The following is a 25,409-nucleotide window of genomic DNA, read 5'->3' as shown; positions in this document are numbered from 1 at the left end:
AAAATTTTTGAGCATTCGTATTAATGGTCTCTTGCATTTTTAGAGACCTTTTAACATTACCTTGTTTCTCTTTTTGAGTTCATCAGAAAAAAGCTTTTTAATTTGTAAATTAAATTCAGACATATTTAATTGTTAGGTCTTAGAAATGAGCATTGGAAGGAAGAATAGATTTTTTGATTCAACAGTCCTATAGCCAAGAAAAATTACAAGAAATCAACTTTTTTAAAAATAAAACAAATAACCTAAAATGTTTAGAGAGTGCTTAAAAATGTAACCTACTGTGAAATGGCTTAAGTGCTGTTCTTTTTTTGTTGTTGTTGATAATTTCTTAGTCTACTTGCCAAAATGAGTGCCTGTGTAGAATTTACTTCTGTTGATAAAACACTTTTTTTTTCTCTTTATGGTGTTTATTTAAAACCTGACATCCTAGTTGACTTTTTTGCATCATTGAGAATTCCTTTTCCCCTTTCTCCCCTCTGCCCCCACTTTGCTCCCTTCTATAACACGAATCCAATACAACTGAATTCATTTCACTGGTGGGGTAATGCAGTAAAAAAAGAAAATCCTTAATTTTGTATGGCTATTTGATAGCTACACAAATCTGACGTTATGGAAAAGTCTTTCTAACCACTAAAATCCCTCCCATTCTTCAATGGCTAAATATCTGATTTGACAAAAATAAAATAATCCCTTTAGTCTGTTAAGAATTTAACATTGAACTCCTTGTCCACCCCTTTCTACAGTTTACTACTGCTGATTGGCCCAAATAGAGAGGGCTTTGACATGGAGAGGAATCAATACTTTTGTGAAAATGCCTTTTTTAGTTCATTCCTTTGGCAAGCAGGTGTGTGAGACATGTAGAATACTTCTGCCCTGGTTTAGTGTAGATTCCCTGGGCAAGAAATCACCGCTGTATTTCAGAGAGTAACCAGTTTTCACATATACACAAGTGACTGTTGAAATAAAGCACTTCTATGTTCCGAGAAGCATTTATTTATAAATTTGAGTTATAAAGTAGTTGCAACTACAGTCATTTCATTCTCTTTTTTTAGTATGCATTTTTCATAAGCATGAGCAGTTCTAGTCCCATGAGAGAATAGGCCATTGGGAGGTGGAAGTTTGCTTATGACTTGATTTCTACTCTGCAAGCCTTCTGGTTTATTATACTCTCTCCCCAACTTGTCCCAGCAACTGAAAAATTGCTCATATCTTGTTTGTATGTATTTTTTTAGATAGGGGAAAAAGTGGAATCAACTACATTTTCTGATGTCACTTGTTTTTATCATAGAAAAATAACACTCCACCACTTGAAACACTTAGGAAAATGCCCAGTGTTCAACTTTTTAAACCTCACTAGGGGCTAAATATCATTTCCAAATGTTTTCAGTGTGGAACTTGAATGTTTGTTTAATTTTTTATGAACAGATTGATGACTCTTCTGCATCTATTTCTCTGGCCCAGCTTACAAAGGTATATATATAAAAATAAAATACTTGGATTTTAAAAATACTTTTATCTTGTGATCTTTGTCATACAGATTTTGTTATTGCATCTTTTAAAGGGGAGGGAAATGCTGAATTAATGTCATTAATACTATCCTGTAAAGAGTAGTTCCTATTTTGGGAAGTTAAGGGGAGTACCTTAAGAGCCTCAACATAATGTTGCAGCATTGCTCCTCTTCAAGATACAAAGAAGAATCTTATGAAGCTACATTTAAAATTTATCTTCCCCCATGTATTTCATTACATTTATTTTGGAACTAAAGTTCTTGAAGAATTCCCTGTTATTTTGGCTGGAAGTTATGTGGACTCTTTGAACAGCCAAAATAGAAGGTTTTGTTTTTTCTTAACACGGACAATCTGCCTGGGTGGCATTTTAAATTTTCCTTTGGGGGAGGAAGGGGTGTTGGATTTCTGAATCAATAGCCAATTCTTTGTTGCCTATATAGTCTGACCTGCAGTGGACAATGGTTAAACAACCTAATTTGTTTGAACACAGACTATGTAAATTGTGTAAATGTATTTTTAATTGTTTTTAGGAATATACCAATGTGTGTTTGGCATACGGGTAAAATGTTACCTTCTGAAATTGTTGTATATGCCATGTTTTATTAAATTGTTTGCCTTTTATGCTCATTAACATGTATCTTTTGTGTTGGAAAGCACTAGTGATTAAATTAGTTTTAAAAATAAGACTAGCTGTTTTTAGGTAAATTATTTCCAGAGGAGGCATGTTAGATAACTCATTGCAGTATAGACTATCCTTTGAAGAAACGGTAAAAGTATTTTTCCCCACCATTAAAGACACCTTGAAATTTCCTGGCAACCAAAATGCTTAATATGAAATGGATGGGCTTTTTCATTAGTGCGTGTCCCTAATTCTGTCCTGGGTTTTTGTTAGCCTGTGTTCATCTTTTTTTTTTCCCCTAAAATGTGAAAACTGTCCAAGTGGTGTGCATTTTTAAGTTATTGTTTTTGAGAATTAAAAAACCTCAAATTTCATTACACCAAGCGGGCCAAAACTCTAATTTACTTTAGCCTCTTTAATGCGGAATTGTTTAGCATAGAGGCATTGTGTTCAACAGTCTATTATTTTATTCCTTGTATATTAGAAATGCCATATTTGAGTTTTGGTCTATTCCTACTAATGTTTTGTGGGGCTTTTTTGATTTTGTGGGTTTTTGGTTTTTTGGTTTTTTTTTTTTTTTTGACTGTTTGTAAACTGTTTGGGTTCAAACAAATTAGTTGTTGCACAACTGTACCCAATTTTTCTGTAAAATGTTATTGTTTTTGAGCAATGTTAATGTTAAGAAAAGTTATGTAACTGAAATTAATGCTTAATAAAACATTGAAACTGGTTGCTTGTTTTGTGAATGAATGCAAAAAAGTAAAATCCAACTGAAAGGGTGATCTGAATATTGCTTGAAGATTCAAATTCTACAAGTCACTCTCTTAGACCCTGCTTGTATCTGGACTAACGTGTAATAAAATATTTTTTTACATGGTAAAATGTAGAGATTGCAATTAAACAAAATTTTGAGCTAGTTTTCCATATCCTGAAAATTTTAATAAATTATTAAATACGTACATCTCCTGAACCAAAAGGAGTGTAGTTTATCAGATTCCAATGAATACATAATATTCAGATCTCCATTCCAAAGTTTAAAATGCGTATATGCATATATCATATATCCTTATATGTTGGTGTTGTACAAATCTTGACTCACCATTTTTAAAGTTGAAAACCTTCGAATTTTCCTCTTATACCTAGCTATAAGTATGGGAGGAGTTACACGAGTCTGAATATGTGGTACAAACAGGGCCTAAGGCTTCGAGTGCCCCAAATAATTTTCTCTAATAGATGAGACACCCAAACAAGTGTATTGCCTTAAGGAACTCCCCAGAGCATCTTTAGGATAATGGATATGAGCTTTTTTTAAAATACAACTTAAGTTAGATGCTGCTCTTTACAGGATGAGTGGTATTGTCTTTGGTTGTATGGACTTAAGTGAGTTTCTAATGTATGTGTCAAATAATTACCTGTTAAACAGACTGCCAATCTGGCTGAAGCCAATGCTTCGGAAGAAGATAAAATTAAAGCAATGATGTCACAGTCTGGCCATGAATATGATCCAATCAAGTGAGTTTTCTTCTTTGCAGTAGTATTGTTTCTGAAATGTGAATGCCTACATGTGAGTGAATATATACATGCTTTGTGTATGTGTGTATATATATATTTTTTTTTTTCATTTTCAGTTATATGAAGAAACCTTTGGGTCCACCCCCACCATCATATACGTGTTTTCGTTGTGGGAAACCTGGTCATTATATAAAGAATTGTCCTACAAATGGGGTAAGACTTTCAATAATACAAAGACCTTTATTAAGTTGAGCTACGCAAGACCGTTACCCTCTTCATTCAGTCGTATTCATTGAGCGCTTACTGTGCACAGAGCATGATACTAAGCGCTTGGGTATGCATTTGTATTAACCATAGATTTCTGTTTTCAGTCTGGTAGGTTTTTGTTGATTGGAGGAGAAATTAATTTTCAGAAGCCCAGGGGTCCATTTAGTGAAAAGCAGTTTTTCCAAACGTTTGTTACTTGAAGGCAAAAGTTAAGAGCTTTCAGAGAGTTGAAAGAAAGATCATTTTTTCACAGTTTAGCATCTCTGGTCCAATTTCATCAAATACCAAGTGAGACTGTAGGTATTATAACTTCAGTTGTTAGTGATGTTTACTTAAAAAAAAGGAGGTCTGGAGTCTTTTTAAGCGTCCCTTGATTGACTCCTTAGTGCAAAATGTATCAATTTTGAAATTTTAAGTATCGAGTATGGATATTGGTAAATTTCTAAGGAAGTGATTTCCTTTTGATCTGTATCCAAACTTGGGCATCAGCCCATAATATGTTTTGTGCCTTTACATAGGGTAAGGCACTGGATTAAGCTCTTGGGAGAGTACAGTAGAAGAATCAACACAATTCCTATCCTGGAGAAATTTGTAATTTATGGTACAGAACCTAGAGGAATTTATAATCTATGTGTACAGAAGTGCTGGGGTGGGGAACAAGTTCCTAAGTGCTTGGGGCTGAGGGCCCCAGTGTTTAGGTGAGGAAGTAGAGGCAGGGATAAGAGATTAGTCATTGAAGGCCTTCTTGAGGAGATACGATGATAGCAGGGCTTTGGAGACTGGAGAGTAGCAGCCTGCCAGATATGGAGAGGAAGCTCCAGGGAAGAAGGTGCATGGCATTTGGCATTAGAGATAGGAAAGCTTGCAGACTGAGGTGCAGTGGGAGAGGGACCTCTTAGAGATGAGAGCTGATTGAGTGCCTAAAAGCCAGTGGTCAGGTATTTTCTGCTTGAAACAGAGGGATAGGTAGCTTGAATATGTTCATTCAATCGTATTTATTGAGCCCTCACTATGCAAGGGATTGTACTAAGACCGTGGGAGAGTATAAAACAACAACACATTCCCTGCCCACAACAAGCTCACAGTCTATAGGGGGAAGTAGACATTAATATAAATAAATTACAGATGGATAAATATGTGTTGTAGTTGTGGGAGGGAGGATGAGTGAAGGGAGCAAGTCAGGGGGACTCAGAAGGGAGTGGGAGAAGAGGAGAGGAGGAATTAGTCTGCTGCCTTGGAGGAGATGTGCCTTCAGTAAGGCTTTGAATTGGGGGAGAGCAATCTTCTGTCTGGTATGAGGCGGGAGGGCATTCCAGGCCAGAGTTAGGATGTGGGCCAGAGGTCGGGGGTGAGATAGATGAGGCTGAGATACAGTGAGAAGGTTAGCATTAGAGGAACAAAGTGTGCAGCCTGGGTTGTAGTAGGAGAGTGGCGAGGTGAGGTAGGAGGGGGCAAAGTGATTGAATGCTTTAAAGAATAGAGAAGTGCCCAAAATAATGTCTTATTAAACCCATCTGAGCAGTAAAGTATGGACTAGAGAGGGTAGAGGCTGAATGCAGGGAAGTTAGTGAGAAGGCTGATGCTGCAGTACTGGAGTTGTGATATGCCTGATCCAGTTGGTAGCAGTTTGGATGGTGAGGAAGGAGCAAATTGTGGAGATGGCATGAAGAACCAACAGGATTTGATTTTAAGTGAAAATAAGTTCAAGTTAAAAAAAACAAAAACTTGTCATTGGAATTTTAAATTCAAATGCCCAGTAGAGTACTATACTGCAGTACTTCTGTCTGATTCTTGACTCATTCCATAAGTCTTCAAGTAACAAATTCCAACAAACTGCATTTTTACTTTGATTTGAGAGTCTTCACAAATCTAATACATATTTGCTGGGTCCAGTCTCTGTCCCGCTTGGAGCTCACAGTGTAATAAATTTCATCCACTCTAAGCTCTTTGATTCAGTATCTGATTTCAGCAAATGGTTCACTTAGAAACGTTAAGCTGAAAATAAAGTCTCTAAAATGCAGTCAGGTTTTTTTGGTGTGGTTTTTTTTTTCTTTGTCATATTTATTGAGCACTTACTGTGTGCAGTGCACTGTACTAAGCGCTTGGAAAGTATGATACAGCAATAAAGAGAGATGATCTCTGTCCGCAGCGGACATTTTTGGTTTCGTATGGTCTATATTAAGCATTCACTAAGTGCCAAGTACTTGAGTAAAGAAGATATTTAGATCAGGTCGAGTCCCTGCCCCACACAGAGCTCAAAATCACAAGTGATAGGGAGAACAGAGATTCTCCCAATTCTGAGATGAGGAACAAGTACACTATTGGTAGTCTTGGGCTTCCTGGCTCCATCCCCACGCTCTTTGCTCTTTCAACTATTCTAGGCCAGATGTCCTCCGCCTTCTTAAGATTTAGCCCTTCTAAATAACAACCCCTTAATTAAAATTATTGTAATTGAAAGAATGAAAGCTCCGATGTTGATAATAGTGAAATCCCATGGAGTTTTTTGTACTAACTTCTCCAGGAGAAAAGAGTACTAATGCTGGTGTTACTCCATGAAAGGAAAATGAAATTTATCACTCTTCTTTCCTTGACTAGGATAAAAACTTTGAATCAGTTCCCAGGATTAAAAAGAGTACTGGAATTCCCAGGAGTTTTATGATGGAGGTGAAGGATCCGAACATGAAAGGTGCCATGCTTACCAACACTGGGAAATATGCAATACCAACGATAGATGCGTAAGTATTAGGAGTTGAGTAAATTGTGAGCTGAGGAGCCTAGAGGTCCCAGGGTGCAATGTTTTTGTGTTGTTGATGCAGATGTCTTGACTTCTTGGATCATTAGAAGCAGCACATTGTGGTGGCTAGAGCCCGGGCCTGGGGGTCAGGTCATGGGTTCTAATCCCAGCTCCGCCACTTGTCTGCTTGGTGACCTTGGGCAAGTCACTTAACTTCTGGACCCCAGTTCCCTCATCTGTAAAATGAAGACTCAGACTGTGAGCCCCATGAGGGACGGGAACTGTGTCCAATCCAATTTGCTTGAATCCACCACAGCGCTTAGTACAGTGCTTGGCACATAGTAAGTGCTTAACAGATAGCATCATTATTCTTAAGACCACTAGTCTCCACAGGTTGCATATCCATATTAAGAATGTGAAGGTGCAGTCTGTTCGATTTGAAGCGGTCTTCGGAGTCCTGTTGGAGAATGGGTGTGCCCTGAATTTTTCTATTTTTTTCCTATCATTCCCTCCCGTATTTCTCTTCCATATCCATACACTTTAATATTAAAATCTTATTTGTTTTAATATTCCTTCCTAAAATTCCCACCCTTCCAGTCACATCCATACAGTATAATATGTAAATACATATGTACTTGCCCATATTACTCTAGACATATTCATTGCAGCTTTGATTTGAAAGGGAACAAAGGAAATCTTTTAATAACTTAAGGGAGGAATTGTCTTTTGACTTCATTTGGTTTTAGACTCATTAATCAGTAATATACCAGGTATAAAGAAACTTCCTGAGCGCCAAAATGTTGGATGAACTGCATGGTCCTTTAAGGAAGTCTGAGGGAAATTTCATAGTTAAATGCTTTGAGAAATCTCTAACTTGATAGATTCAAGTCTATGTAACTCAATTTAGAAATCAGATTAAGAAGCACAAGAGTAATCTCCTAGGAGAAATTGAGTAATTATGAGGGACTGAGTAAACAACTCTTTTACTCGATTTAAAATGTTTACTCAGAAATTAGCTAAGCATTTTTCAAAGATTATTACATTGGACGCTGAAGAATTAATGATAGCCTGGACTATAAAATCAGTTTACCACCTAGGCCTCAGCCATTGGAACATTGATATTTTAACAAGTACTTTTCCTTTCAGTTCCATTTAACACTTTTTGAATACCTGGTTCTGTGAGAAAATGACAAAGTAGAATAGACCTGGTCCCTAATCCCCAGTGTTTGAGCCTAAGTGAGAAACCGGCATGGACATTTAATAAGATTTCTGGAAGTCAATACAAAATACAAATAAAGTTACTCATCAGAAATGAAACAGAAGGAGCATGGCCTAGTGGAGAGAGCATGGGCCTTGGGGTCAGAGGACCTGGGATGGGATCCCAGCTCCACCACTTGTCTGCTGTGACCTTTGGGCAACTTACTTAACTTCTCTGTGCCTCATCTCACCTCTAAAATGGGGATTTAAATTCTGAGCTCCATTTGGCTCATGGACTGTGCCCAACCTGATTAGCTTGTATCTACCCTAGCATGATGCCCGGCACACAGTGCTTAACAAATATCAATTTTTTAAAAATGGGTAAATAGAAGATGCTGAGATGGAAGGCAGCGGTTACCTTTAAAAAGGAAATGCAGTGTATAACAGGAGGAAGCCAAATGGCTTAAAATCCTGAACTCATCCAGAGGTAAATTAACTGAAAATTCAGCCACTTTAAATACTCATATGAGAATTGACTTAAATCTGACTTTAGAATTGGCATGTCCTTTTACCTCTCCCCTTCCACAAGGAATCATTGTTTTGCATGTTTGTGGTTTCATTTCAAAACAGCTTGAAATCTAGGTTGTCTCTATTTCAAAGGCAGTTGATGACCTCCAAGAAACTTTTAACCTGCAGTTTCTGGTGGCAGCCAAGACACTAGTGCGTGTTTACCAGCAGACTGCCTCGGTTGTATTTTTTTTTTTAATGCATCAAGATAACTCGACATGATAGTGGAAAAATTAACTTTGCCTGTGAAGCTTAGCTAACTATTCAACTTTGCTTTTGAAATAATCCCTCCACCCCGACCCCATAGTGCTGAAATTCAGAATCCCCTTGGGTCAGATACACTACAGATTTCAGAGCGGGAAATGGTGGGAGATAAATATTTAAAATGAAACCTTCACCCTCTCCATTAACACCATTGGTAAGCAACTCAGACTCTTCTGTTTCTTTCTTTCTCTATTCTTTTTCTCTTTTTTTTTCTTTTCTCTTCTCTTCTTGGGCAGTGGGAGACTCCTCTTTCACAAATTGGGAACAATGGGGCATAAGCAAATTGATACTTATTTCTGGAATCGCGGTGATGTCTTTGGAGCAACTGCAACACAAATAACACACCTAAGGTACCCTGCTCCCAAAATATACAGTTGACAGTTCTTTAACTTTCAACACCGTGTCCTACACATTTTGTTCTAAAATGGAATGGGAAACTAACTTAAGTTTCTAAAGTCCTAGCATTTCTGTAAAGTAAATTTGTTAGATGACCTGAAGGCAAAATAGGAAAATTGAGAAAATCTGGATTTAACATTTACCAAAAAAGTCTCCATCTTTGTAGTACTCTTGGAAATATAATGCATTTCCACCAATCACATTGCACACTGATGACAATTGTCAAGGAATGTTGTTTCTAAAATAAGATAGAAATCCCTTGAGAAGAAAACTGTACAAGCACGTTTCATTTCACAATACTGACACTGGAGTAGGTTAATCCATTTCACAACACTGACCATAAATAGACAGTCCTATAGTCTGTTGCTTGTTACTTTGGATAGGTCTACAAGGCACTGTCTTCCTTTCCTGAGTGCTAACTGCAGCTTTCCACTTTTTTAAACTCCCTCAAATAGTTCATAGGAATTTAGAACGTTACGGGGAAAAAACCTATATTTAAATGAAAATGCATCTACCGCTAATTGTTCTTTAGCATGTGCACAGCATCTAACCTTGCCATGTAGTGCCTTTCATAAGTTTGTTGCTTCATAGTTTCCCCATCCCCCAACATCTCCCTGCACTTTCATTTAATTGTACTTACTGAGCACTTACTGTTTGCAGAGCACTGTACTAAGCATTTGGGAGAGTACATTAGACAGACGCATTCCATGTCCACAGTGATCTTACAGTCTAGAGGGAATACAAAATATTCTCAAACTGTAGCTAATGGCTTAATGTGCTGCAGCATTAGTAACAGAAGATTGGACCTGTGGATAGTCTGGGTAATGTTTTCTACAGGAGAAAAGAAACAAAACTCTAAATTCTTTCTTTCAGGGAGGCCTATGCAATAGGGAAGAAAGAGAAACCACCTTTCCTTCCAGAAGAACCATCCTCTTCATCAGAAGAAGAGGACCCCATCCCAGATGAACTGTTATGTCTTATCTGCAAGGATATAATGACAGATGCAGTTGTCATTCCCTGCTGTGGAAACAGTTACTGTGATGAATGTAAGTTCTGAGAATTCATGCTTTATGTAATATTGCATTTGCAGAGTATATTTTAAGTAGCACTTCAGTGCTTGGTGAATGTAATAGCTGTTGGTTTTTGACCAGGAAAAGTCTAGGAAATAAAAAGCTTTAGTATGTAGCTGAACATATTTGCGGAGAAAAACATTTTGTGACTTGACCAAATTTTGGTGCTTAGACCCTCCACTTGCATTTGTTTAATCCTTCATGGGCAGCATTGAAAAAAAAAAGTACATTTTGATACACTTCAGTCTGCTGCCCGGACCATTTTTCTACAAAAACGTTCAGTCCTTGTTTCCCCACTGCCCAAGAACCTCAGGTCATTGCCCATCCACCTCTGCATCAAACAGAAACAAATTAGCACCGGCTTTAAAGCACTCAATCTCCTTGCCCTCTTCTTCCTCACCTCACTGCTCTCCTATTACAATCCAGCCTTTGCTCCTATACCAGTGTACCTCGATCCTTGTATAGCTCGCCATCCACCTCTCACCCACATCCGGCCCCTGGCCTGGAATGCCCTCCCTTTTCATATCCAGCAGATAATTACTCTCCCTACCTTTGAAGCCTTAATGAAGGCACATCTCCTTAGATGCCTTCCCTAACTAAGCCCTCATTTTCTCTTCTCCCACTCCCTTCTGTGTCACCCCTGCATGTGGATTTGCACTCTCTATTCTCCCCTCCTTCAGCCGCACAGCACTTGTGTCCATATCCAAAATTTTATTTATATTAATGTATGTCTCCTCTAGAAGGAAAGCACATTGTGGGGGCAGGGCACGTGTTTACCAAATTCTCCCCCAAGCACTTAGTACAGTCCCCCCTATCTTTCCCCTCTGCCCTATTGTGGATTTTTATGGATTTCTCATTCATGAATTTACCCAACCCTTCTTGAACCTATTTATATTTCTTCCCTCCCAACTTCCTGGAGTTTCCTAGGCTTAACTATACACAGAAACTTTGCCCTCTTGTTTATTTTGAACCCAACACTTTCAAGTTTCAAGAATTAATATATTGCCCATTGGTGGCATGTGGAAAATGGTAAAGAATTTGTGAGTCACTCTTAATACCTTTTGAAATTCTGAAATTCTCCATCCTCTCATCTTTTTTTTTTTTTTTTTTTTTTACCCCAAACCAGACTCGTCCTAATCTTTTGAGTCTCTCTTCTAATGGAAGCTGCTCCAATACAGTAATCATTTCAGTTGCCCTCCTGTGTACTCCCCAGTGTCCTAAAATTGTGAATTATTCCAACTTGAGCCAAATCTCCCATACTTTATTGCAATTTACAGAAGTGGCTATGGAGTGCTGAGTGTTTTAGGGACCCAGTGATTTAGTGACAAAAATAGGTGTGTGCCTCTTTAGCTGTTAGTGACAAGGTTCAGCCAGGCTGCATTTTGCTCTCTGAATCTAGGAGCATATTGCTGGATCTCCTTGGATCCCCAGTGGGAGGCCATTATCTTACACCTCTGCAAATTTGCTGTGAAATGTTTATACACAGGAATAAAATATTTTCTAGTTTTGCACAGGGATAAGATAATTTTATTTTGCACGTCCTCCTGTTTTGGAGTCTTCCAGTTTTAAGCAATGTAGCTTCCGGTACCCGAATTCAGCCAAAATATGCTTTTAGTCCACAAGTACAGATTCTGCTAATGCTTATGGATTTGTGGGCATGTGGCAAGATCAGCTTTTAAGATTTGCCTTCTATCCCATTCTCAGTACTGAAGTTGTTGTGTTCGCAGGTATAAGAACAGCATTACTAGAATCGGATGAACACACGTGCCCAACTTGCCATCAGAATGATGTCTCTCCTGATGCTTTAATTGCCAATAAATTTTTACGCCAGGTAACTTTGTATTTATTTTACCTCTACAGACGATTTTGATTTTGATGATGTCTTAATTTATAGATCATAAAGTAAAAATTGCTCGCGTTAGAGTGTACAGCCAGTAAATTGTCTTGATTCTAATAATTCATTTTCTAGGCTGTAAATAATTTCAAAAATGAAACTGGTTATACAAAGAGGCTTCGGAAACAATTACCACCACCACCACAACCACCTCCAATACCACCTCCAAGACCACTAATTCAGCGAAACCTACAACCCTTGATGCGACCCCCAATTTCAAGGCAGCAGGATCCTCTAATGATTCCAGTGACTTCTGCCTCAGTACATTCTGCTGCTTCTCTGACATCGGCATTGGCCCCTAACCAGCCACCCTTGGCATCCGCTATCCCGATTAATCGGCCTTCTACACCAGCATCTGTTCCCGATATAACGGCAACGGTGTCCATATCTGTCCATTCGGATAAGCCGGAGGGGCCTTTTCGGTAAGTGCTTGACAGTTCCTACCGTTAGAAAACACCAAAACGTTTGCGCGTGTGGTTTGTGTCGTTTCCTTTTTTTAAAATACTTCAACATGAGTTTTGGTCTGAATGACTTTAGAAACTATTTTCTGGAGACTCTGGAAACATGGCCCTCACATGCACCCAAACTCTCATGTGAGCAGAAACCAGGACAGCAAAATTCTTTCCCATGAGCTGCCGGTAGCAAGTGTAATAACCTACATGACCGTTATCCCAGCTCTGATTTGGTCAACAGAGGTGGAGCTACCAATGAATTATCAATTAACTTAGCAACAGCACTTCACTCCTGGAGTAAATTCATGCCGGTTTTTTTTTTCCCAACTCTTCTTGACACTGAAAATCACCCTGACTCCCCTTTCTTAGTTTCCTTTCTCCACCTCATTGGTTTTTATTTGTTGTTTTCAAAGGTGAAGGTTTTCTTTTTATCTCTCCGTGCCCATTCTATAGAAGTCTGCACCAATAATGCTGCTTTTCTCCCCGGCACATTCTTAGGAGGGATCTCATCAAACCTTTATTCAAAATAAAATTACTTTGACTCCTCATGAACACGGGTTAACTTTTCTCTGGTCCCTCTCCCTCTTGGGTTTTTGCATCTCCATTACTCTACCTGGATATCAAAATCTGTGTCTCAGTTCCCAAATTCAGGCATTTTATCTCACTGAGATTAGCATGACTTCTCATTCTCAACCTCCAGCCTCTCTTCGGGATATACGTGTATGAGTTTTATTTGTCCCTTTGACATGGTCGATCTCCTCATTAAAACTCATTGTCTCATTTATATTTCTTGGCTTTTGAGGGCCACTATTAATGGCATTTTTTTAACCCACCAACTGCATGACACAGTGATGTGACATCAGTCTGCCTTAGCCTTTGTGACCTTTCATTTCTTCCTTTCCCAATGGTTGACTCCATTCTAGCTTGACAAACCTTTCAGCTCCCAAACCTTCTTTTGGAATAATACTCCTGCTTGGCAGTCTCCCACTTAAATATCCAGCCACCTCCCTACAGCCATTCAAAATTCACTTCCAGAAAGCTGAACCTAATTAATCCTAAACTAATTACTGAGCAGAGAGGATTGTTCATCACCTACCTCTTGTCCAAACAAAACAAATGACTCCACTTTTACCCTTCAACCCTGAATATCTGAGGACTCATTGTGGATAAATACTATGACAGGTTCTTTCAAATCAGGAATCCAGTGTCTGAGTTTTTAAAACAGTAGGTAGGCTAGGATGCTAATTAAAATGCAAGTTAATATAGTAATTTACCTGCTTTCTCATAAACAGCATATCTTGAAATTTTCCTAGCATTGTTAATTTGGGTTTTGAAACTTCAGAACCTACTGAAAGATTGAGCCACGTGAATGCTTTGCTTCAAGTAATGTTTCCAACCAATTGGATGATAATATAATAGTCTAGAGCAGGGGTTGCCAGGCCTCGTGAACTCAAACCAAAAATAACCAAGAGCTGCAGATCCAAAAAAAAATCCTTTTAATTGTAACAGCAAGCAGGTATTATTGCAGGGTTTGGCATTGATAGGCAACGGCAATGAGCACAAGGCAGCCAGGCTGCTTGCCAGAACAGCTGGATCACGTGGACCAGCAAAAGGGACCATTGCCGTAATAAAATTATTTTCCTTCCAGAGCAGTCGTTCTGGCAAACGAATGTTATATAGCTCTTCACTGTGAGTTGCTCGGCAAGTGAAAGAGAGCTGACTGTGTGCGGCTCATGAGCTGGTTTGGGCCCTTGGTAAACATGCAGAGAAGTTGCATAAAGGTTTCAGTCAGTCTCAGGGTCCCAGTTTCTATGCTTCAAAAGAGCTTTTTAACTAAAAACTATACCAGTGTTCATGCCAACTTGCTGGGGATGGTTGACTAGCTGCTACCGCATCTTGAGCTGGGCTCCCAGGCCTACTCATCTCAGATTGCTCAGATCGGATCTCAGACCAGGGAAGCAGCATGGCCTAGTAGATAGAATACAGGCCTGGGAGGCAGAAGGAACTGTCCTCATCCCGGCTCCAGTACTTGTCTGCTGGGTGACCTTGGGCAAGTCACTTCACTTCTCTGGGACCCAGTTACTTCATCTGTAAAATGGTGATGAAGAATATGCGCCCTGTGTGGGACAGGGACTCTCTCCAACCTCTATCTACCCCAGCACTCGGAACAGTAAGCCCTTAACAAATGCCATCGTCATCTCTGATGGCACTGGGAAGCTTCTAGTCAAGGCTAAAAACCCAAATCAAGTTAGCGTCTCTGAGCACTTTTAATAATAATAGTAATAATAGTTATGGTATTTAAGTGCTTACTATGTGCCAAGCACTATTCTAAGCCCAGGGGTAGATACACGGTGATCATGTTGTCCCATGTGGGGCTCACCGTCTTAATCCCAGGTTTACAGATTAGGTAATTGAGGCACAGAAAAGTTATGTGGCTTGCCCAAGGTCACACAACAGACAGGTGATGGAGCTGGGATTAGAACCCATGTTGTCTGACTCCCAAGCCCCCAAGCTCTTGCCGCTAAGCCACACTGCTTTTCTACTTGTCTGGTCTTTTTTCTTTAATCTCTGTTCTATTTTGTATGTAGTGAACAGGGCAAAATTCAGAAGGAATGAAATATCAGGTGACTTGAAAATATTTTAATACCATACGTGAGTAAGTAGAAGTTAATTCTGCTACTTTTATAAATAAGATTCATATCCATTGAGAGTATCCCCATCCGGGGCAGGAGACTTTCAAATTGCTCCCTTCTGATTTAAACCATCCCCGCCATCGAAATCTCTTTAACAAATTTGCCTTCTTTTTTTCCAGTGATCCTGAGAAAATGATACCTGCTGCAGCCCTTGTAGCTGCTGAACATTCTAAAGCTGCTTCATCACTAGCAATTAGCGCCCTGATGGAAGAAAAGGTAATTTTGATTTCAAAGTGCTCTATGACTTCTTGCGTTTAACAGAGTGTTTTGATTCTGGTGTTTTCTTTGCCTTTCCCCTTATTTTTCCATAAGGGTTACCAGGTCCCGGTACTTGGAGCTCCACCATCGCTACTGGGACAGTCGCTTTTGCACGGACAGTTGATACCTACTACTGGTGAGTAGTTCAGTATACTTAGGTTTGGCTTTCAGTTTAAAACTATTTCTAACTACATTTAATCACCAATATGTTCTCCTTTTTTCTTCTTTTTCTTTTTTTAAAGGACCAGTGAGAATAAATGCTATTCGTGCTGCTGGTGGCAGGCCAGGTTGGGAACCGTAAGTATATTTATGGCATTCATCTGGATTTTCAGGGAGTTCTCAGGCATGCAAATGTTCTTTCTGAATGGGTTTTGTCATATACTATTTAAGAGGTAATCACCTGATGGAGTGGTGAGTTTTGGACTACATTAAAGCTTAAATATTGGAATTCTGATGGCTGTGTCTTAAGATGATATTGGGGTTTTTAATGGCAGAGAGCTATGATGAAAAACTGGGTGGATGGAACAGCTTCTGGGTGACCATAGAGTTTTTTTTTTTAACATAGGAGGTAAAAATGAGCCATGAATGAGTCCTGCAGAATCATAAAGGGTATTGACATGGTAAACCCAAGACTACTAAATCCCACAGCTTCGAATGAAGTCTGATGGGGCTAGGTTCAAGGACCCAGAAATAATATAGTCACAAGGTCATGCAGGGATCAACATTGGAATTGTTTAATATAGGATGATGTACAGGCAGAAAGTATTGATAGGTGCAGGAAATATTTGGATAAATAGATGAAAAGTTTACAGCTGGCTGTCAAAGGAAAAGTTTAGACAAACGAGGCAGTACATGCCAAAAACCAAAGAGGTCAATGACGGTGTCCCTTGAAGCACACCGTAGAAGGCCACTTGGTGGGATTTGAATGGGCCACTGGTATGATTCCCGCGGGCAGTCTCAAATTTGCCCTCTTAAAGAGTGAAAACCTTAAATATATTCAAGTCCAATGGAAGAGTTGAGCTCAGCTATCTCTGATTGATTTGCTCTTTGTTTTGGAGAGGAAACCTTGAGCAACAGTGACTTTGGGCTTTTCTGTTTATTTTAGAAGTCTGACTCGCGGTCGACACCACGGCGAACGTTCCCAGCGGACTCAAGGCCCGTTGCCAGCAACACCAGTCTTCGTCCCCGTACCTCCACCTCCCATCTATCCACCCCCACCCCATGCACTCCCTCTGCCTCCAGGGGTCCCCCCACCCCAGTTTCCTCCTCAGTTTCCTCCTGGGCAGCCCCCTCCCGCTGGGTTCAGTGTTCCTCCTCCAGGATTTCCTCCAACTCCTGCCAACATATCAACACCTTGGGTATCCACAGCTGTCCAGACGGCTCATTCCAATGCTATCCCAACAACCCAAGCGCCGCCTTTATCCAGGGAAGAATTCTACAGGGAGCAGCGACGACTTAAAGAGGAGTAAGTGTCTGCTTGGGCCCTGCAGTGTGAGCACTCCTGTTTCAGTAACGTAGGCGTATTTGAAAGTAGGTGCTTCGGCCATTAGCGGAACATGTTCCAGTGTATTGCTAGTTAAAGCTAAATATCTAGAAAATTCGAACAAAGACGCAAGAAACCTATTTAGGGATTCCTAGCTATTTACAGTTCAGAACTAGAAAGGTAATGACACTTTCATTCATATGCTTCATTATCTAATTACATGTCTTGTTAGCATTCTTAAATGGCTTTTGTTAACTGTTACTCTTTAACTTTATTTTACTAGGGAAAAGAAAAAGTCCAAACTAGATGAGTTTACAAATGATTTTGCTAAGGAATTGATGGAATACAAAAAGATTCAAAAGGAGCGTAGGCGCTCATTTTCCAGGTTAGTGTTTTGCAAGCCTTCATGATGGAATTACAAGTAATTGAGCAGAACCCAAATGGGGAAGTAGTCCTTATTCAGAGGGACTGAATGCCCAAGGGATTAGCCGTGGATACAGTGTTTTCATTTGTGCCATTTTTTTTTTCCCCAATTGGATCTAGATTGGTAGAATCAGTTTGTTTACTCTTACAGCTGTTGGTTCATTCAGTTATTTTGTAGTGTAGTTCCTAGACTAAAGAATCAACGGTTCTAGAAACTGAATTCTCTCCCCTAAAATTCTCAGTAGGCTAGGACTGAGGCATGACTGGGGAAAACACCAAACTTAACTTTTCTGAGCAATCTTTCACCATAAGGCTACAGCTTTTTGCTGGAACATTAACCTGTGTAATTTTGAAGCAATGGCATCAAACATTTTATCGACCTTTGCTACCAATAAAGCAGTTTGTATCATTCCCAGAACATTTGTGTTTAAAAGACTCCTTTTTCTAACTTTCTTGAAATTCGGTTATTTCGTTTCTGGAGTTTTAGAAGTTGGACCTTATTCGTGAGTGTTGCAGTTACTGTGCGTCTACAATATTGAAGTATAGGAGTAGAAAATGTTGGTATTAACAAATAGGCAATAAAGTGAAATCGAGCCTGGCGGTTTGCTTTAGCGTTAAGCGTACTTGACCATCTTTTAGCCAATCTACAGAACATAAAAGCTTTGCACTACACTCTACTTGTTCCAGTGAAGGCAAAAAGACAAATCTTCACACAGTCGATGTCCATTGACTTGTGAATGCATGCGTATTCCAGTAGAGGCCACTGTATCACCTTAAGTAAACTAAAAACTTGACAATTGTTCTGTTGAAATGAAAGGGGGAAAGCGATTGGGAATGGCTAGAACTTGAGATCATTGCACCTGTATGTATTTCTCAAAACTACATGGTGTTTGTTTCAGGTCCAAATCCCCCTATAGTGGATCGTCCTACTCGAGGAGTTCATATACCTATTCCAAATCAAGATCTGGCTCGTCACGTTCACGTTCTTATTCTCGGTCCTTTAGTCGGTCTCACTCTCGTTCTTACTCACGCTCGCCTCCGTATCCCAGAAGGGGCAGGGGGAAGAGCCGGAATTACCGTTCGAGGTCAAGATCCCACGGCTATCACCGCTCCAGGTCAAGGTCTCCGCCGTATCGCCGATACCATTCACGGTCCAGGTCTCCTCCAGCTTTTAGGGGTCAGTCTCCTAATAAGCGAAATTTACCTCAAGGGGAAGCAGAACGAGAGTATTTCAATAGGTATAGAGAAGTGCCGCCACCTTACGACATAAAGGCCTACTACGGGAGAAATGTTGACTTTAGGGATCCCTATGAGAAAGAACGTTACCGAGAATGGGAACGAAACTACAGAGAGTGGTATGAAAAATACTACAAAGGGTACGCTGCTGGCGCCCAGCCCAGACCTCCAGCCAACAGGGAGGCCTTCTCTCCAGAGAGATTTGGTCCACCGGGCGCCAGGAGAGAGAATTCTCCCTTCCCCCGAGGCCGCAGGGAAGACTACTCGACGGGACAAAGTCACAGAAGTCGCAATATGCCTGGAAGTTATCCAGAGAAACCCTCAGTGAGAGATGGTCATGGCTTGAAGGATAATGCCAAGTCAAAGGAGAAGGAAAGTGAAAATCCCCAAGGAGATGGCAAGGGAAATAAACATAAGAAGCACCGAAAGAGAAGAAAAGAAGAAAACGAAGGCTTCGTCAATGCGGAGTTGCTGGAGACTTCCAGGAAGCCAAGAGAACCGGCGGTAGGGGAAGAAATTAAAACGGACTCATTGTTCATTCTCCCCAGTAGGGATGATGCTACCCCTGTGAGAGATGAACCAATGGAAGCAGATTCAATAACTTTTAAACCTGTGTCTGAGAAGGAGAAGAAAGACAAAGATAAGCCGAAAGCAAAGGCAGACAAGACAAAACGCAAAAACGATGGCAGCGCCGCTACCAAGAAGGAGAGTGTTGCGAAACCCGCGAAAGGGTCTCAGGAAAAATCCACCGATGTGGAACGTGAGAAGTCCCCTCGACCCGAGCCTCCATCCAAAAAAGCCAAAGAGGAGGTACCAAAGACTGACAGTACTAAGTCATCCTCCTCTTCTCAGAAAGATGAAAAGGCCGCTAACACACCCAGAAAAGTTCACCCTAAGGTGGCAAAAGAGCACCAAGAAACCAAACCGGTCAAAGAGGAAAAGGCAAAAAAGGAGTATTCAAAAGAATCCAAATCAGAAAAGCCCTCGAACAAAGAGGAAAAGTCAAAAAAGCCTTCCGAGAAAAGCAAACCCACTGATGCCAAACCGGAAAAAAGGAAAAGAAAAGCAGAAGAGAAGGGAATCGATAAAGAGCACGAGGCAACTTCGGTGAAAAGCAGTAAACCAGAAGCTGCCGAAGTGATGAAGCCTTCACCAAAACGGAAAATGGAACCAGATGTTGAAAAGACCGACAGAACTCCAGAAAAGGACAAAGCTGCGTCTGCCCCGGCAAAAAAAATTAAACTCAACCGAGAAACGGGGAAAAAAATTGCAAGTGGGGAAACTGTCCCTGGTGCAAAAGAAGTTACTGAAAAAATAGAACCAGCAAGTAGCAAGGTTAAACAAGAAAAGGCCAAAGGCAAAGTTAGAAGAAAAGTAGCAGCAGCAGAAGGGTCCGGCTCAACTCTTGTGGATTATACCAGGTACCTGTTTTTCATCTGTCTCTCTTCTGTAACTCATTCTTCACACCCTATCAATTGTGAAAGAATGAAATTCTAAGCAAGACAAGCTTAGAGAACCTCAGTTGTGAAAAAGAGTCGGGAGTCCGATCAGATCCTTCGTGTTCTGTGTTACCGGTCTCCACTCTTTCTAAGCAAGACAAGCTTAGAGAACCTCAGTTGTGAAAAAGAGTCGGGAGTCCGATCAGATCCTTCATGTTCTGTGTTACCGGTCTCCACTCTTTCCGTCCTGGGACCCTGTCATACTACCCTTCCTTCCCCCACCCTGCCAATCCCATCTTCTTAGATCACTGGGCGACTTCTCCTTTGAAGCCAGTTCCTCTCAGTGCTCAAGCTTGATAAAGGACCCACCACCTGACTTGGCCTAATCCAGCCCCAGATCCTAAAGAGATAAGTGGCAGTCTGGTCATTTATAGTTCTGTGAGGCTCTGGAAGCGAATTGCTCATTGGTTTTGAGGTTCCAATTAGAGTAAAGAGGCTCGAAATGTTGGTTCAGCCTAGAGACAGTGCATTGGAAAGTTTGCCACTAGAGACAGCAAGACAGTTACTTAGCACAAGCTCAGTAGCTTTCTGGTTGCACTGAGAGTTCTAGCCTCGAATTTGAATACATTATGAATTTAACAAATAGACTGACCTATTCCATGATAGTGATCTGTTCTCACCTGAGACTGATCTATTCCATGATCATGATCTATTCTCACCTGATCATCTGAATCTCAAAGGAGCAATATTAGAATTGAAACTGGTTTTTATTTTATGTATTATATTTAGTTTTTTACATATGTACTTTTTTAAGAATCGCATAAATGGGAGGGAGTTGTTTCATTTTTAATAAAAGGCAATGACTCTTTTTGGTGGTCCCATTTAATTGTGGAAATGAGAGGTTATTCCCAAAGTGTTCATCTCCAATTTATTAGCTAATAAGAAACTAGTCCCCACACGGACAAATTGTCTTAATTAAAAATAAAAGGAATTTTGAAGTTAATAAGAATCGTAATAAGAATATTACGTTCCAACTGGCCAAACTTTGTCAAAATGGCCACAGGTAACATAAGTCAGTAGCCAAGTAAATGTTGGGTCACTTTGGAAACTTTTTAGAGCAAACACTTTGAAAGGTGGTTATAAAATGAATATTTGGTTTTTAATGGAAGGCCATAAATTACATTTGGAGGTAATGTCAAGACCTGAGTTATTATGAACGCATTCCCTCCTTTTAATTTCATCCTCTTTAAAATTAGGATTGAGCTCAGAATGTCATGTCATTATTAGATTATTTTGAAACAAAACATTTGTGCTATGTAGTAAGTCCTTAACTTTCCTCGCTCTGCCCATTGCAGAGCTGGTTTCTGGAACTGTATTAAATGTTCAGAATTCATCTTCTGAGTGAGAGGTTCAGCGTCCTAAAATCTGTGGAAGTGTTACCTTGGATTGTTGTTAATGTTTTTATTATCTTTCCTGTAGTACGAGCTCAACTGGAGGCAGTCCTGTTAGAAAGTCAGAAGAAAAGCCAGACACCAAACGAACTGTCATTAAGACCATGGAAGAATACAATAATGATATCACAGCCCCAGCCGAGGATGTTATTATTATGATTCAGGTCCCTCAGTCAAAGTGGGATAAAGATGATTTTGAGTCGGAGGAGGAAGAAATTAAATCTACACAAGCCCCGTCAAATGTCGGAAAACCTGCAAGTGTCATCAAAAGTGTCAGCACTAAACCACTGAATCCTGTTAAACAGGCTGAAAAGGAAACTGAGCCAGTGGAAAAAATTCCGAAAACCACAAAAGAAGCCAGCCATGAAGGTGCTCAGCATGAGGGAAAAGGTTCAAAAAATTCTGCATCAAGTGAAAAAGGGAAAACCAAAGACCGGGATCATTCGGTGTCAGACAAGGAAAATTCTGAAAAGAGGAAGGGCAGCGCTCAACCAGAAAAGGACATCAATTTGGACCGTGTAGGCGAACAAGGAAACCTCAAAAGTCTTTCTCAATCTTCCAAAGACAGTCGAACTTCAGATAAACACGATTCTGGCCGTGCAGCCTCAAGTAAAGACTTCACCCCTAATAGAGACAAAAAAGCGGACTATGACAATAGGGACCACTCAAGCGCTAAACGTAGAGATGAAAGGAGCGAGGTAGCCAGGAGAAAAGAATCTCCTCCTCGGAATAAGGAGGCTGTTCCGGGACAAAAAGGCAAACCGCGGGACGAAAAAGCAGATTTTCCCAAAAAGGGAACGGGGGACTCCAAAAGAAGTAATCATAGTCCCCAAAGGGATCGGAAACCATATGATCACAAGGCTGCTTACGACTCCAAGCGCCCCGCCGAAGAGAACAAATCTGTAGATAAAAACCCAGGTAAAGAGAAGGAGAAGCATACATTGGAAACCAAGAACAATAAAGAGAAAGAACTAAGTGGCAGTAAATCAACTCACAGGCAGAGCACGCCAGAGGCCCAGAATGAGAAAGAACCCATCCCCGGGCAAGTCGATAAGGGGACTGTCAAACCGAAGCCCCAGCTAAGCCACTCCTCCCGACTCTCTTCGGACTTAACTAGAGAAACGGACGAGGCCGCGTTCGTTCCAGATTACAATGAGAGTGACAGCGAGAGTAACGTCTCTGCAAAAGAAGAGGACCCTTCGGGAAAGAACCCGAAAGAACCGAAGGACAAAGCGACGGAGAAAGGGAAAGAGGGTTTGGACGCAGTGGCCGGCCAGCCCGACGTCCCCCGAAGTCAAAGCCAGAGCAGTCCCAGCGTCAGCCACAGCCGGAGTCAGAGCCCTTCCGGGAGCCAGACCCGAAGCCGCAGCAGCAGTGCCAGCTCAGCAGAAAGCCAAGACAGTAAGAAGAAGAAGAAGAAGAAGGAGAAAAAGAAGCACAAGAAGCATAAGAAACACAAGAAGCATAAGAAGCATGCAGGCCCTGAATCGGAATTGGAGAAAAGCCAAAAACACAAACATAAGAAGAAAAAATCCAAGAAGAACAAAGATAAAGACAAGGAGAAGGAGAAGGATGACCAAAAAGTGAAATCTGTCACTGTATAAAACGACAGATTAAAAAAAACTGACTTAATTACTAAGTCATCTGTATTAAATTTTGTTATAATATAAACAAGTTCATGCTTTGTAAATAGTGACATGGAAGACCCTGTGCTGCACTTAAAATATTGCTGCTTGATTATTTGATTTTTACATCAGAGCTTTATAACGTGAACATTTTGTACAGAATTGTGCGTTGTGACCATGTAACATGAGAGATTTTGCTGGGGCATATTATTTTTAACCACCATTAATTAGTTTGGGTGGAGTTTACTGTACTGTGAATTTTTCACATTTGAATTTTTTTGTAATTGCCTGGCAGAAAAAGCTGATATCGGTTCTAAAATATCAGCAGAATGATTTGCAGAATTCATTACGGCTCTGTTATGTCACTTTTGATTACAATAAAAGTTTTCAGTAAACTTTATTCAAACATGATGGCATCTGCATAATATCTCAAAGGAAATATCCCTCAAAAACCCCAGCCTATGTTCACAATAGGAACTCCTTTAAATGAACTGCATTTTGAATCGAGGATTGAATGTAGAATAGAGTCTGTTATTGAGTTGTCAAAACTGAACTCAAATTCACTCAACTCACTTAATGCGATGTCAAAACCGTAATATTCAGGGCAATTAAAATCTGGCAGGTTGGTGATAACTTCGAAGGAAATAATTTATCTACGAAGAAATCAGCAGCAGCATTTGAGTGTCTTCTGGGTGCAGAGCACCTTTTTGAGGTTCTTGGGGCATATTCAACAAGGTAATAGTAATAACTGTAATGGTATTTAAGCCCTTACTATGTTCCAAGCACTGTACTAAGCAATAGGGTGGATCCATGCAAATGGGGTTGGACACAGTCCCTGTCCCACATAGGGCTCAGTCTCAATCCCATTTTACAGATGAGGTAACTGAGGCCCAGAGAAGTGAAGTGGCTTGCCCAAGGTCACAAAGTGGACAAGTGGCAGAGCCAGGATTAGAACCTAGGACTATTTGACAACCAGGTCCTTGCTGTATTCACTGCATCATGTTGCTAAAGACCACAGTCCTTGACCTCGGGGAGTTTGGTAGTCTAAAGGGAGACAAGCAGATACAAAGTGTCAAAACTTGACACAATAATAATGATGGTATTTAAGCACTTATGTGCCAAGGACCGTTCTAAGTGTTGAGGTAGGTACAAGGTAATCAGGTTGTCTCACATGGGGCTCAGTAAAATGGGGATTATCTGTGAGCCTCTAGTGGGACAAACTGATTACCCCGTATCTGCCCCAGCACTTAGAACTGTGCTCTGCACATAGTAAGCGCTTAACAAATACCAACATTATTATCACCATTTTACAGATGAGGTAACTGAGGCCCAGGGAAGTTGTGATTTGCCCAAAGTCACACAGCGGACAAGTGGCAGATCCTGGGATTAGAACCCATGACCTCTGACCCAAGCCCATGCTCTTTTCACTAAGCCATGCTGTTTCTCTGAGCTTGGCTCATTCTCCAAAGGGACAGGTTTTTGAAAAAGATTCAGAAGAATAGTAAAGTTGGCAAACTATGTGCTTGAGCAATTAACCTGAGGAGCAAAAGGGGATTATAAAATAGTTCAGTCATTGACTCTAGTAAATGAAATTTTGAAAGTCCAATACTTGAACCTCGTTAGATGTAAACAGGATTTTCAACTAAATAAGCCTGTCCTAAATAAATCCCAATGTTGGTTCTAATCCCAGCTCTGTAGCTAGTCTACTGTGTGACATTGGGCAAATCACTGCACTTCTGGGCCTCAGTTACCTCATCTGTAAAATGGGGATTGAGACCGAGCCCCATGTGGGACAGGGACAGTGTCCAACCCGATGTGCTTGTATCTACCCCAGTGCTTAGTAGTGCCTAGCAGGTAGTAAGTGCTTAACAAATACCGCTATTATTATGAAAGTTGGGTAGGGGTGGGTCCTATGTCCTTTTGTGCCATGATAGGTGTGGCACTCAGAGGCTGGGGAACCATGGCTTTCATCCCCAAAGTGAATCCACTGACTGAGCTTCCCAGGGGAGTGTTGAAGTAGTCATTTATTGAGCACCTATGTGCAGAGCACAGTACTGAGCACTTGAGAGAGTACAATGTAACACTCGATAGACGTTCCCTGTCCACAATGAGCTTCCAGTCTAGGGCATAGTGGGAAGCTTTCACGGTTGTCTTGGAGGAAGAGGGGAGCTATGTCCAATCCATTCCTGTGAATGGCTTTTTATACTATATGTCCTTCATACTCAGAGTAATAGTGTAATTCACTCAATGTTCTCTGGGTTTCAGTGCACTGGACTACAGGCTTAGGAAGTGCAGAAAACTGTTTCTTCCCCACCTCCATC

General features: G+C 40.6%; 1 protein-coding gene across 6 annotated transcripts in view; it reads left to right on the top strand.

The window, feature by feature from the left end:
* RBBP6 (RB binding protein 6, ubiquitin ligase) overlaps positions 1–23,494 on the top strand; it is a 35,586-nt gene extending 12,092 nt beyond the window's left edge. For 3 of the 6 annotated variants that reach the window (XM_007656173.3, XM_007656181.4, XM_007656168.3), the window contains 14 exons: positions 1,426–1,470; positions 3,551–3,639; positions 3,756–3,852; positions 6,502–6,641; positions 9,938–10,110; positions 11,862–11,965; positions 12,104–12,450; positions 15,293–15,389; positions 15,486–15,567; positions 15,674–15,728; positions 16,537–16,896; positions 17,198–17,299; positions 18,237–19,994; positions 21,492–23,494. In XM_007656173.3, coding sequence (XP_007654363.2) covers positions 1,426–1,470; positions 3,551–3,639; positions 3,756–3,852; positions 6,502–6,641; positions 9,938–10,110; positions 11,862–11,965; positions 12,104–12,450; positions 15,293–15,389; positions 15,486–15,567; positions 15,674–15,728; positions 16,537–16,896; positions 17,198–17,299; positions 18,237–19,994; positions 21,492–23,067 — 5,025 coding nt within the window. In that variant the 3' untranslated portion in view covers positions 23,068–23,494. Of the gene's footprint in view, positions 1–1,425; positions 1,471–3,550; positions 3,640–3,755; positions 3,853–6,501; positions 6,642–8,920; positions 9,019–9,937; positions 10,111–11,861; positions 11,966–12,103; positions 12,451–15,292; positions 15,390–15,485; positions 15,568–15,673; positions 15,729–16,536; positions 16,897–17,197; positions 17,300–18,236; positions 19,995–21,491 lie in introns of those variants that run through there. The other 3 variants (XM_007656185.3, XM_007656178.3, XM_029058084.2) reach the window with 2 other exon arrangements.
* Positions 23,495–25,409: the final 1,915 nt, after the last annotated feature.

The sequence above is a fragment of the Ornithorhynchus anatinus genome, chromosome 2 (genome assembly GCF_004115215.2).
Source record: "Ornithorhynchus anatinus isolate Pmale09 chromosome 2, mOrnAna1.pri.v4, whole genome shotgun sequence".
NCBI classification, from domain to species: Eukaryota; Metazoa; Chordata; class Mammalia; order Monotremata; family Ornithorhynchidae; genus Ornithorhynchus; species Ornithorhynchus anatinus.
This window is presented reverse-complemented; position numbering and strand designations above follow the sequence as displayed.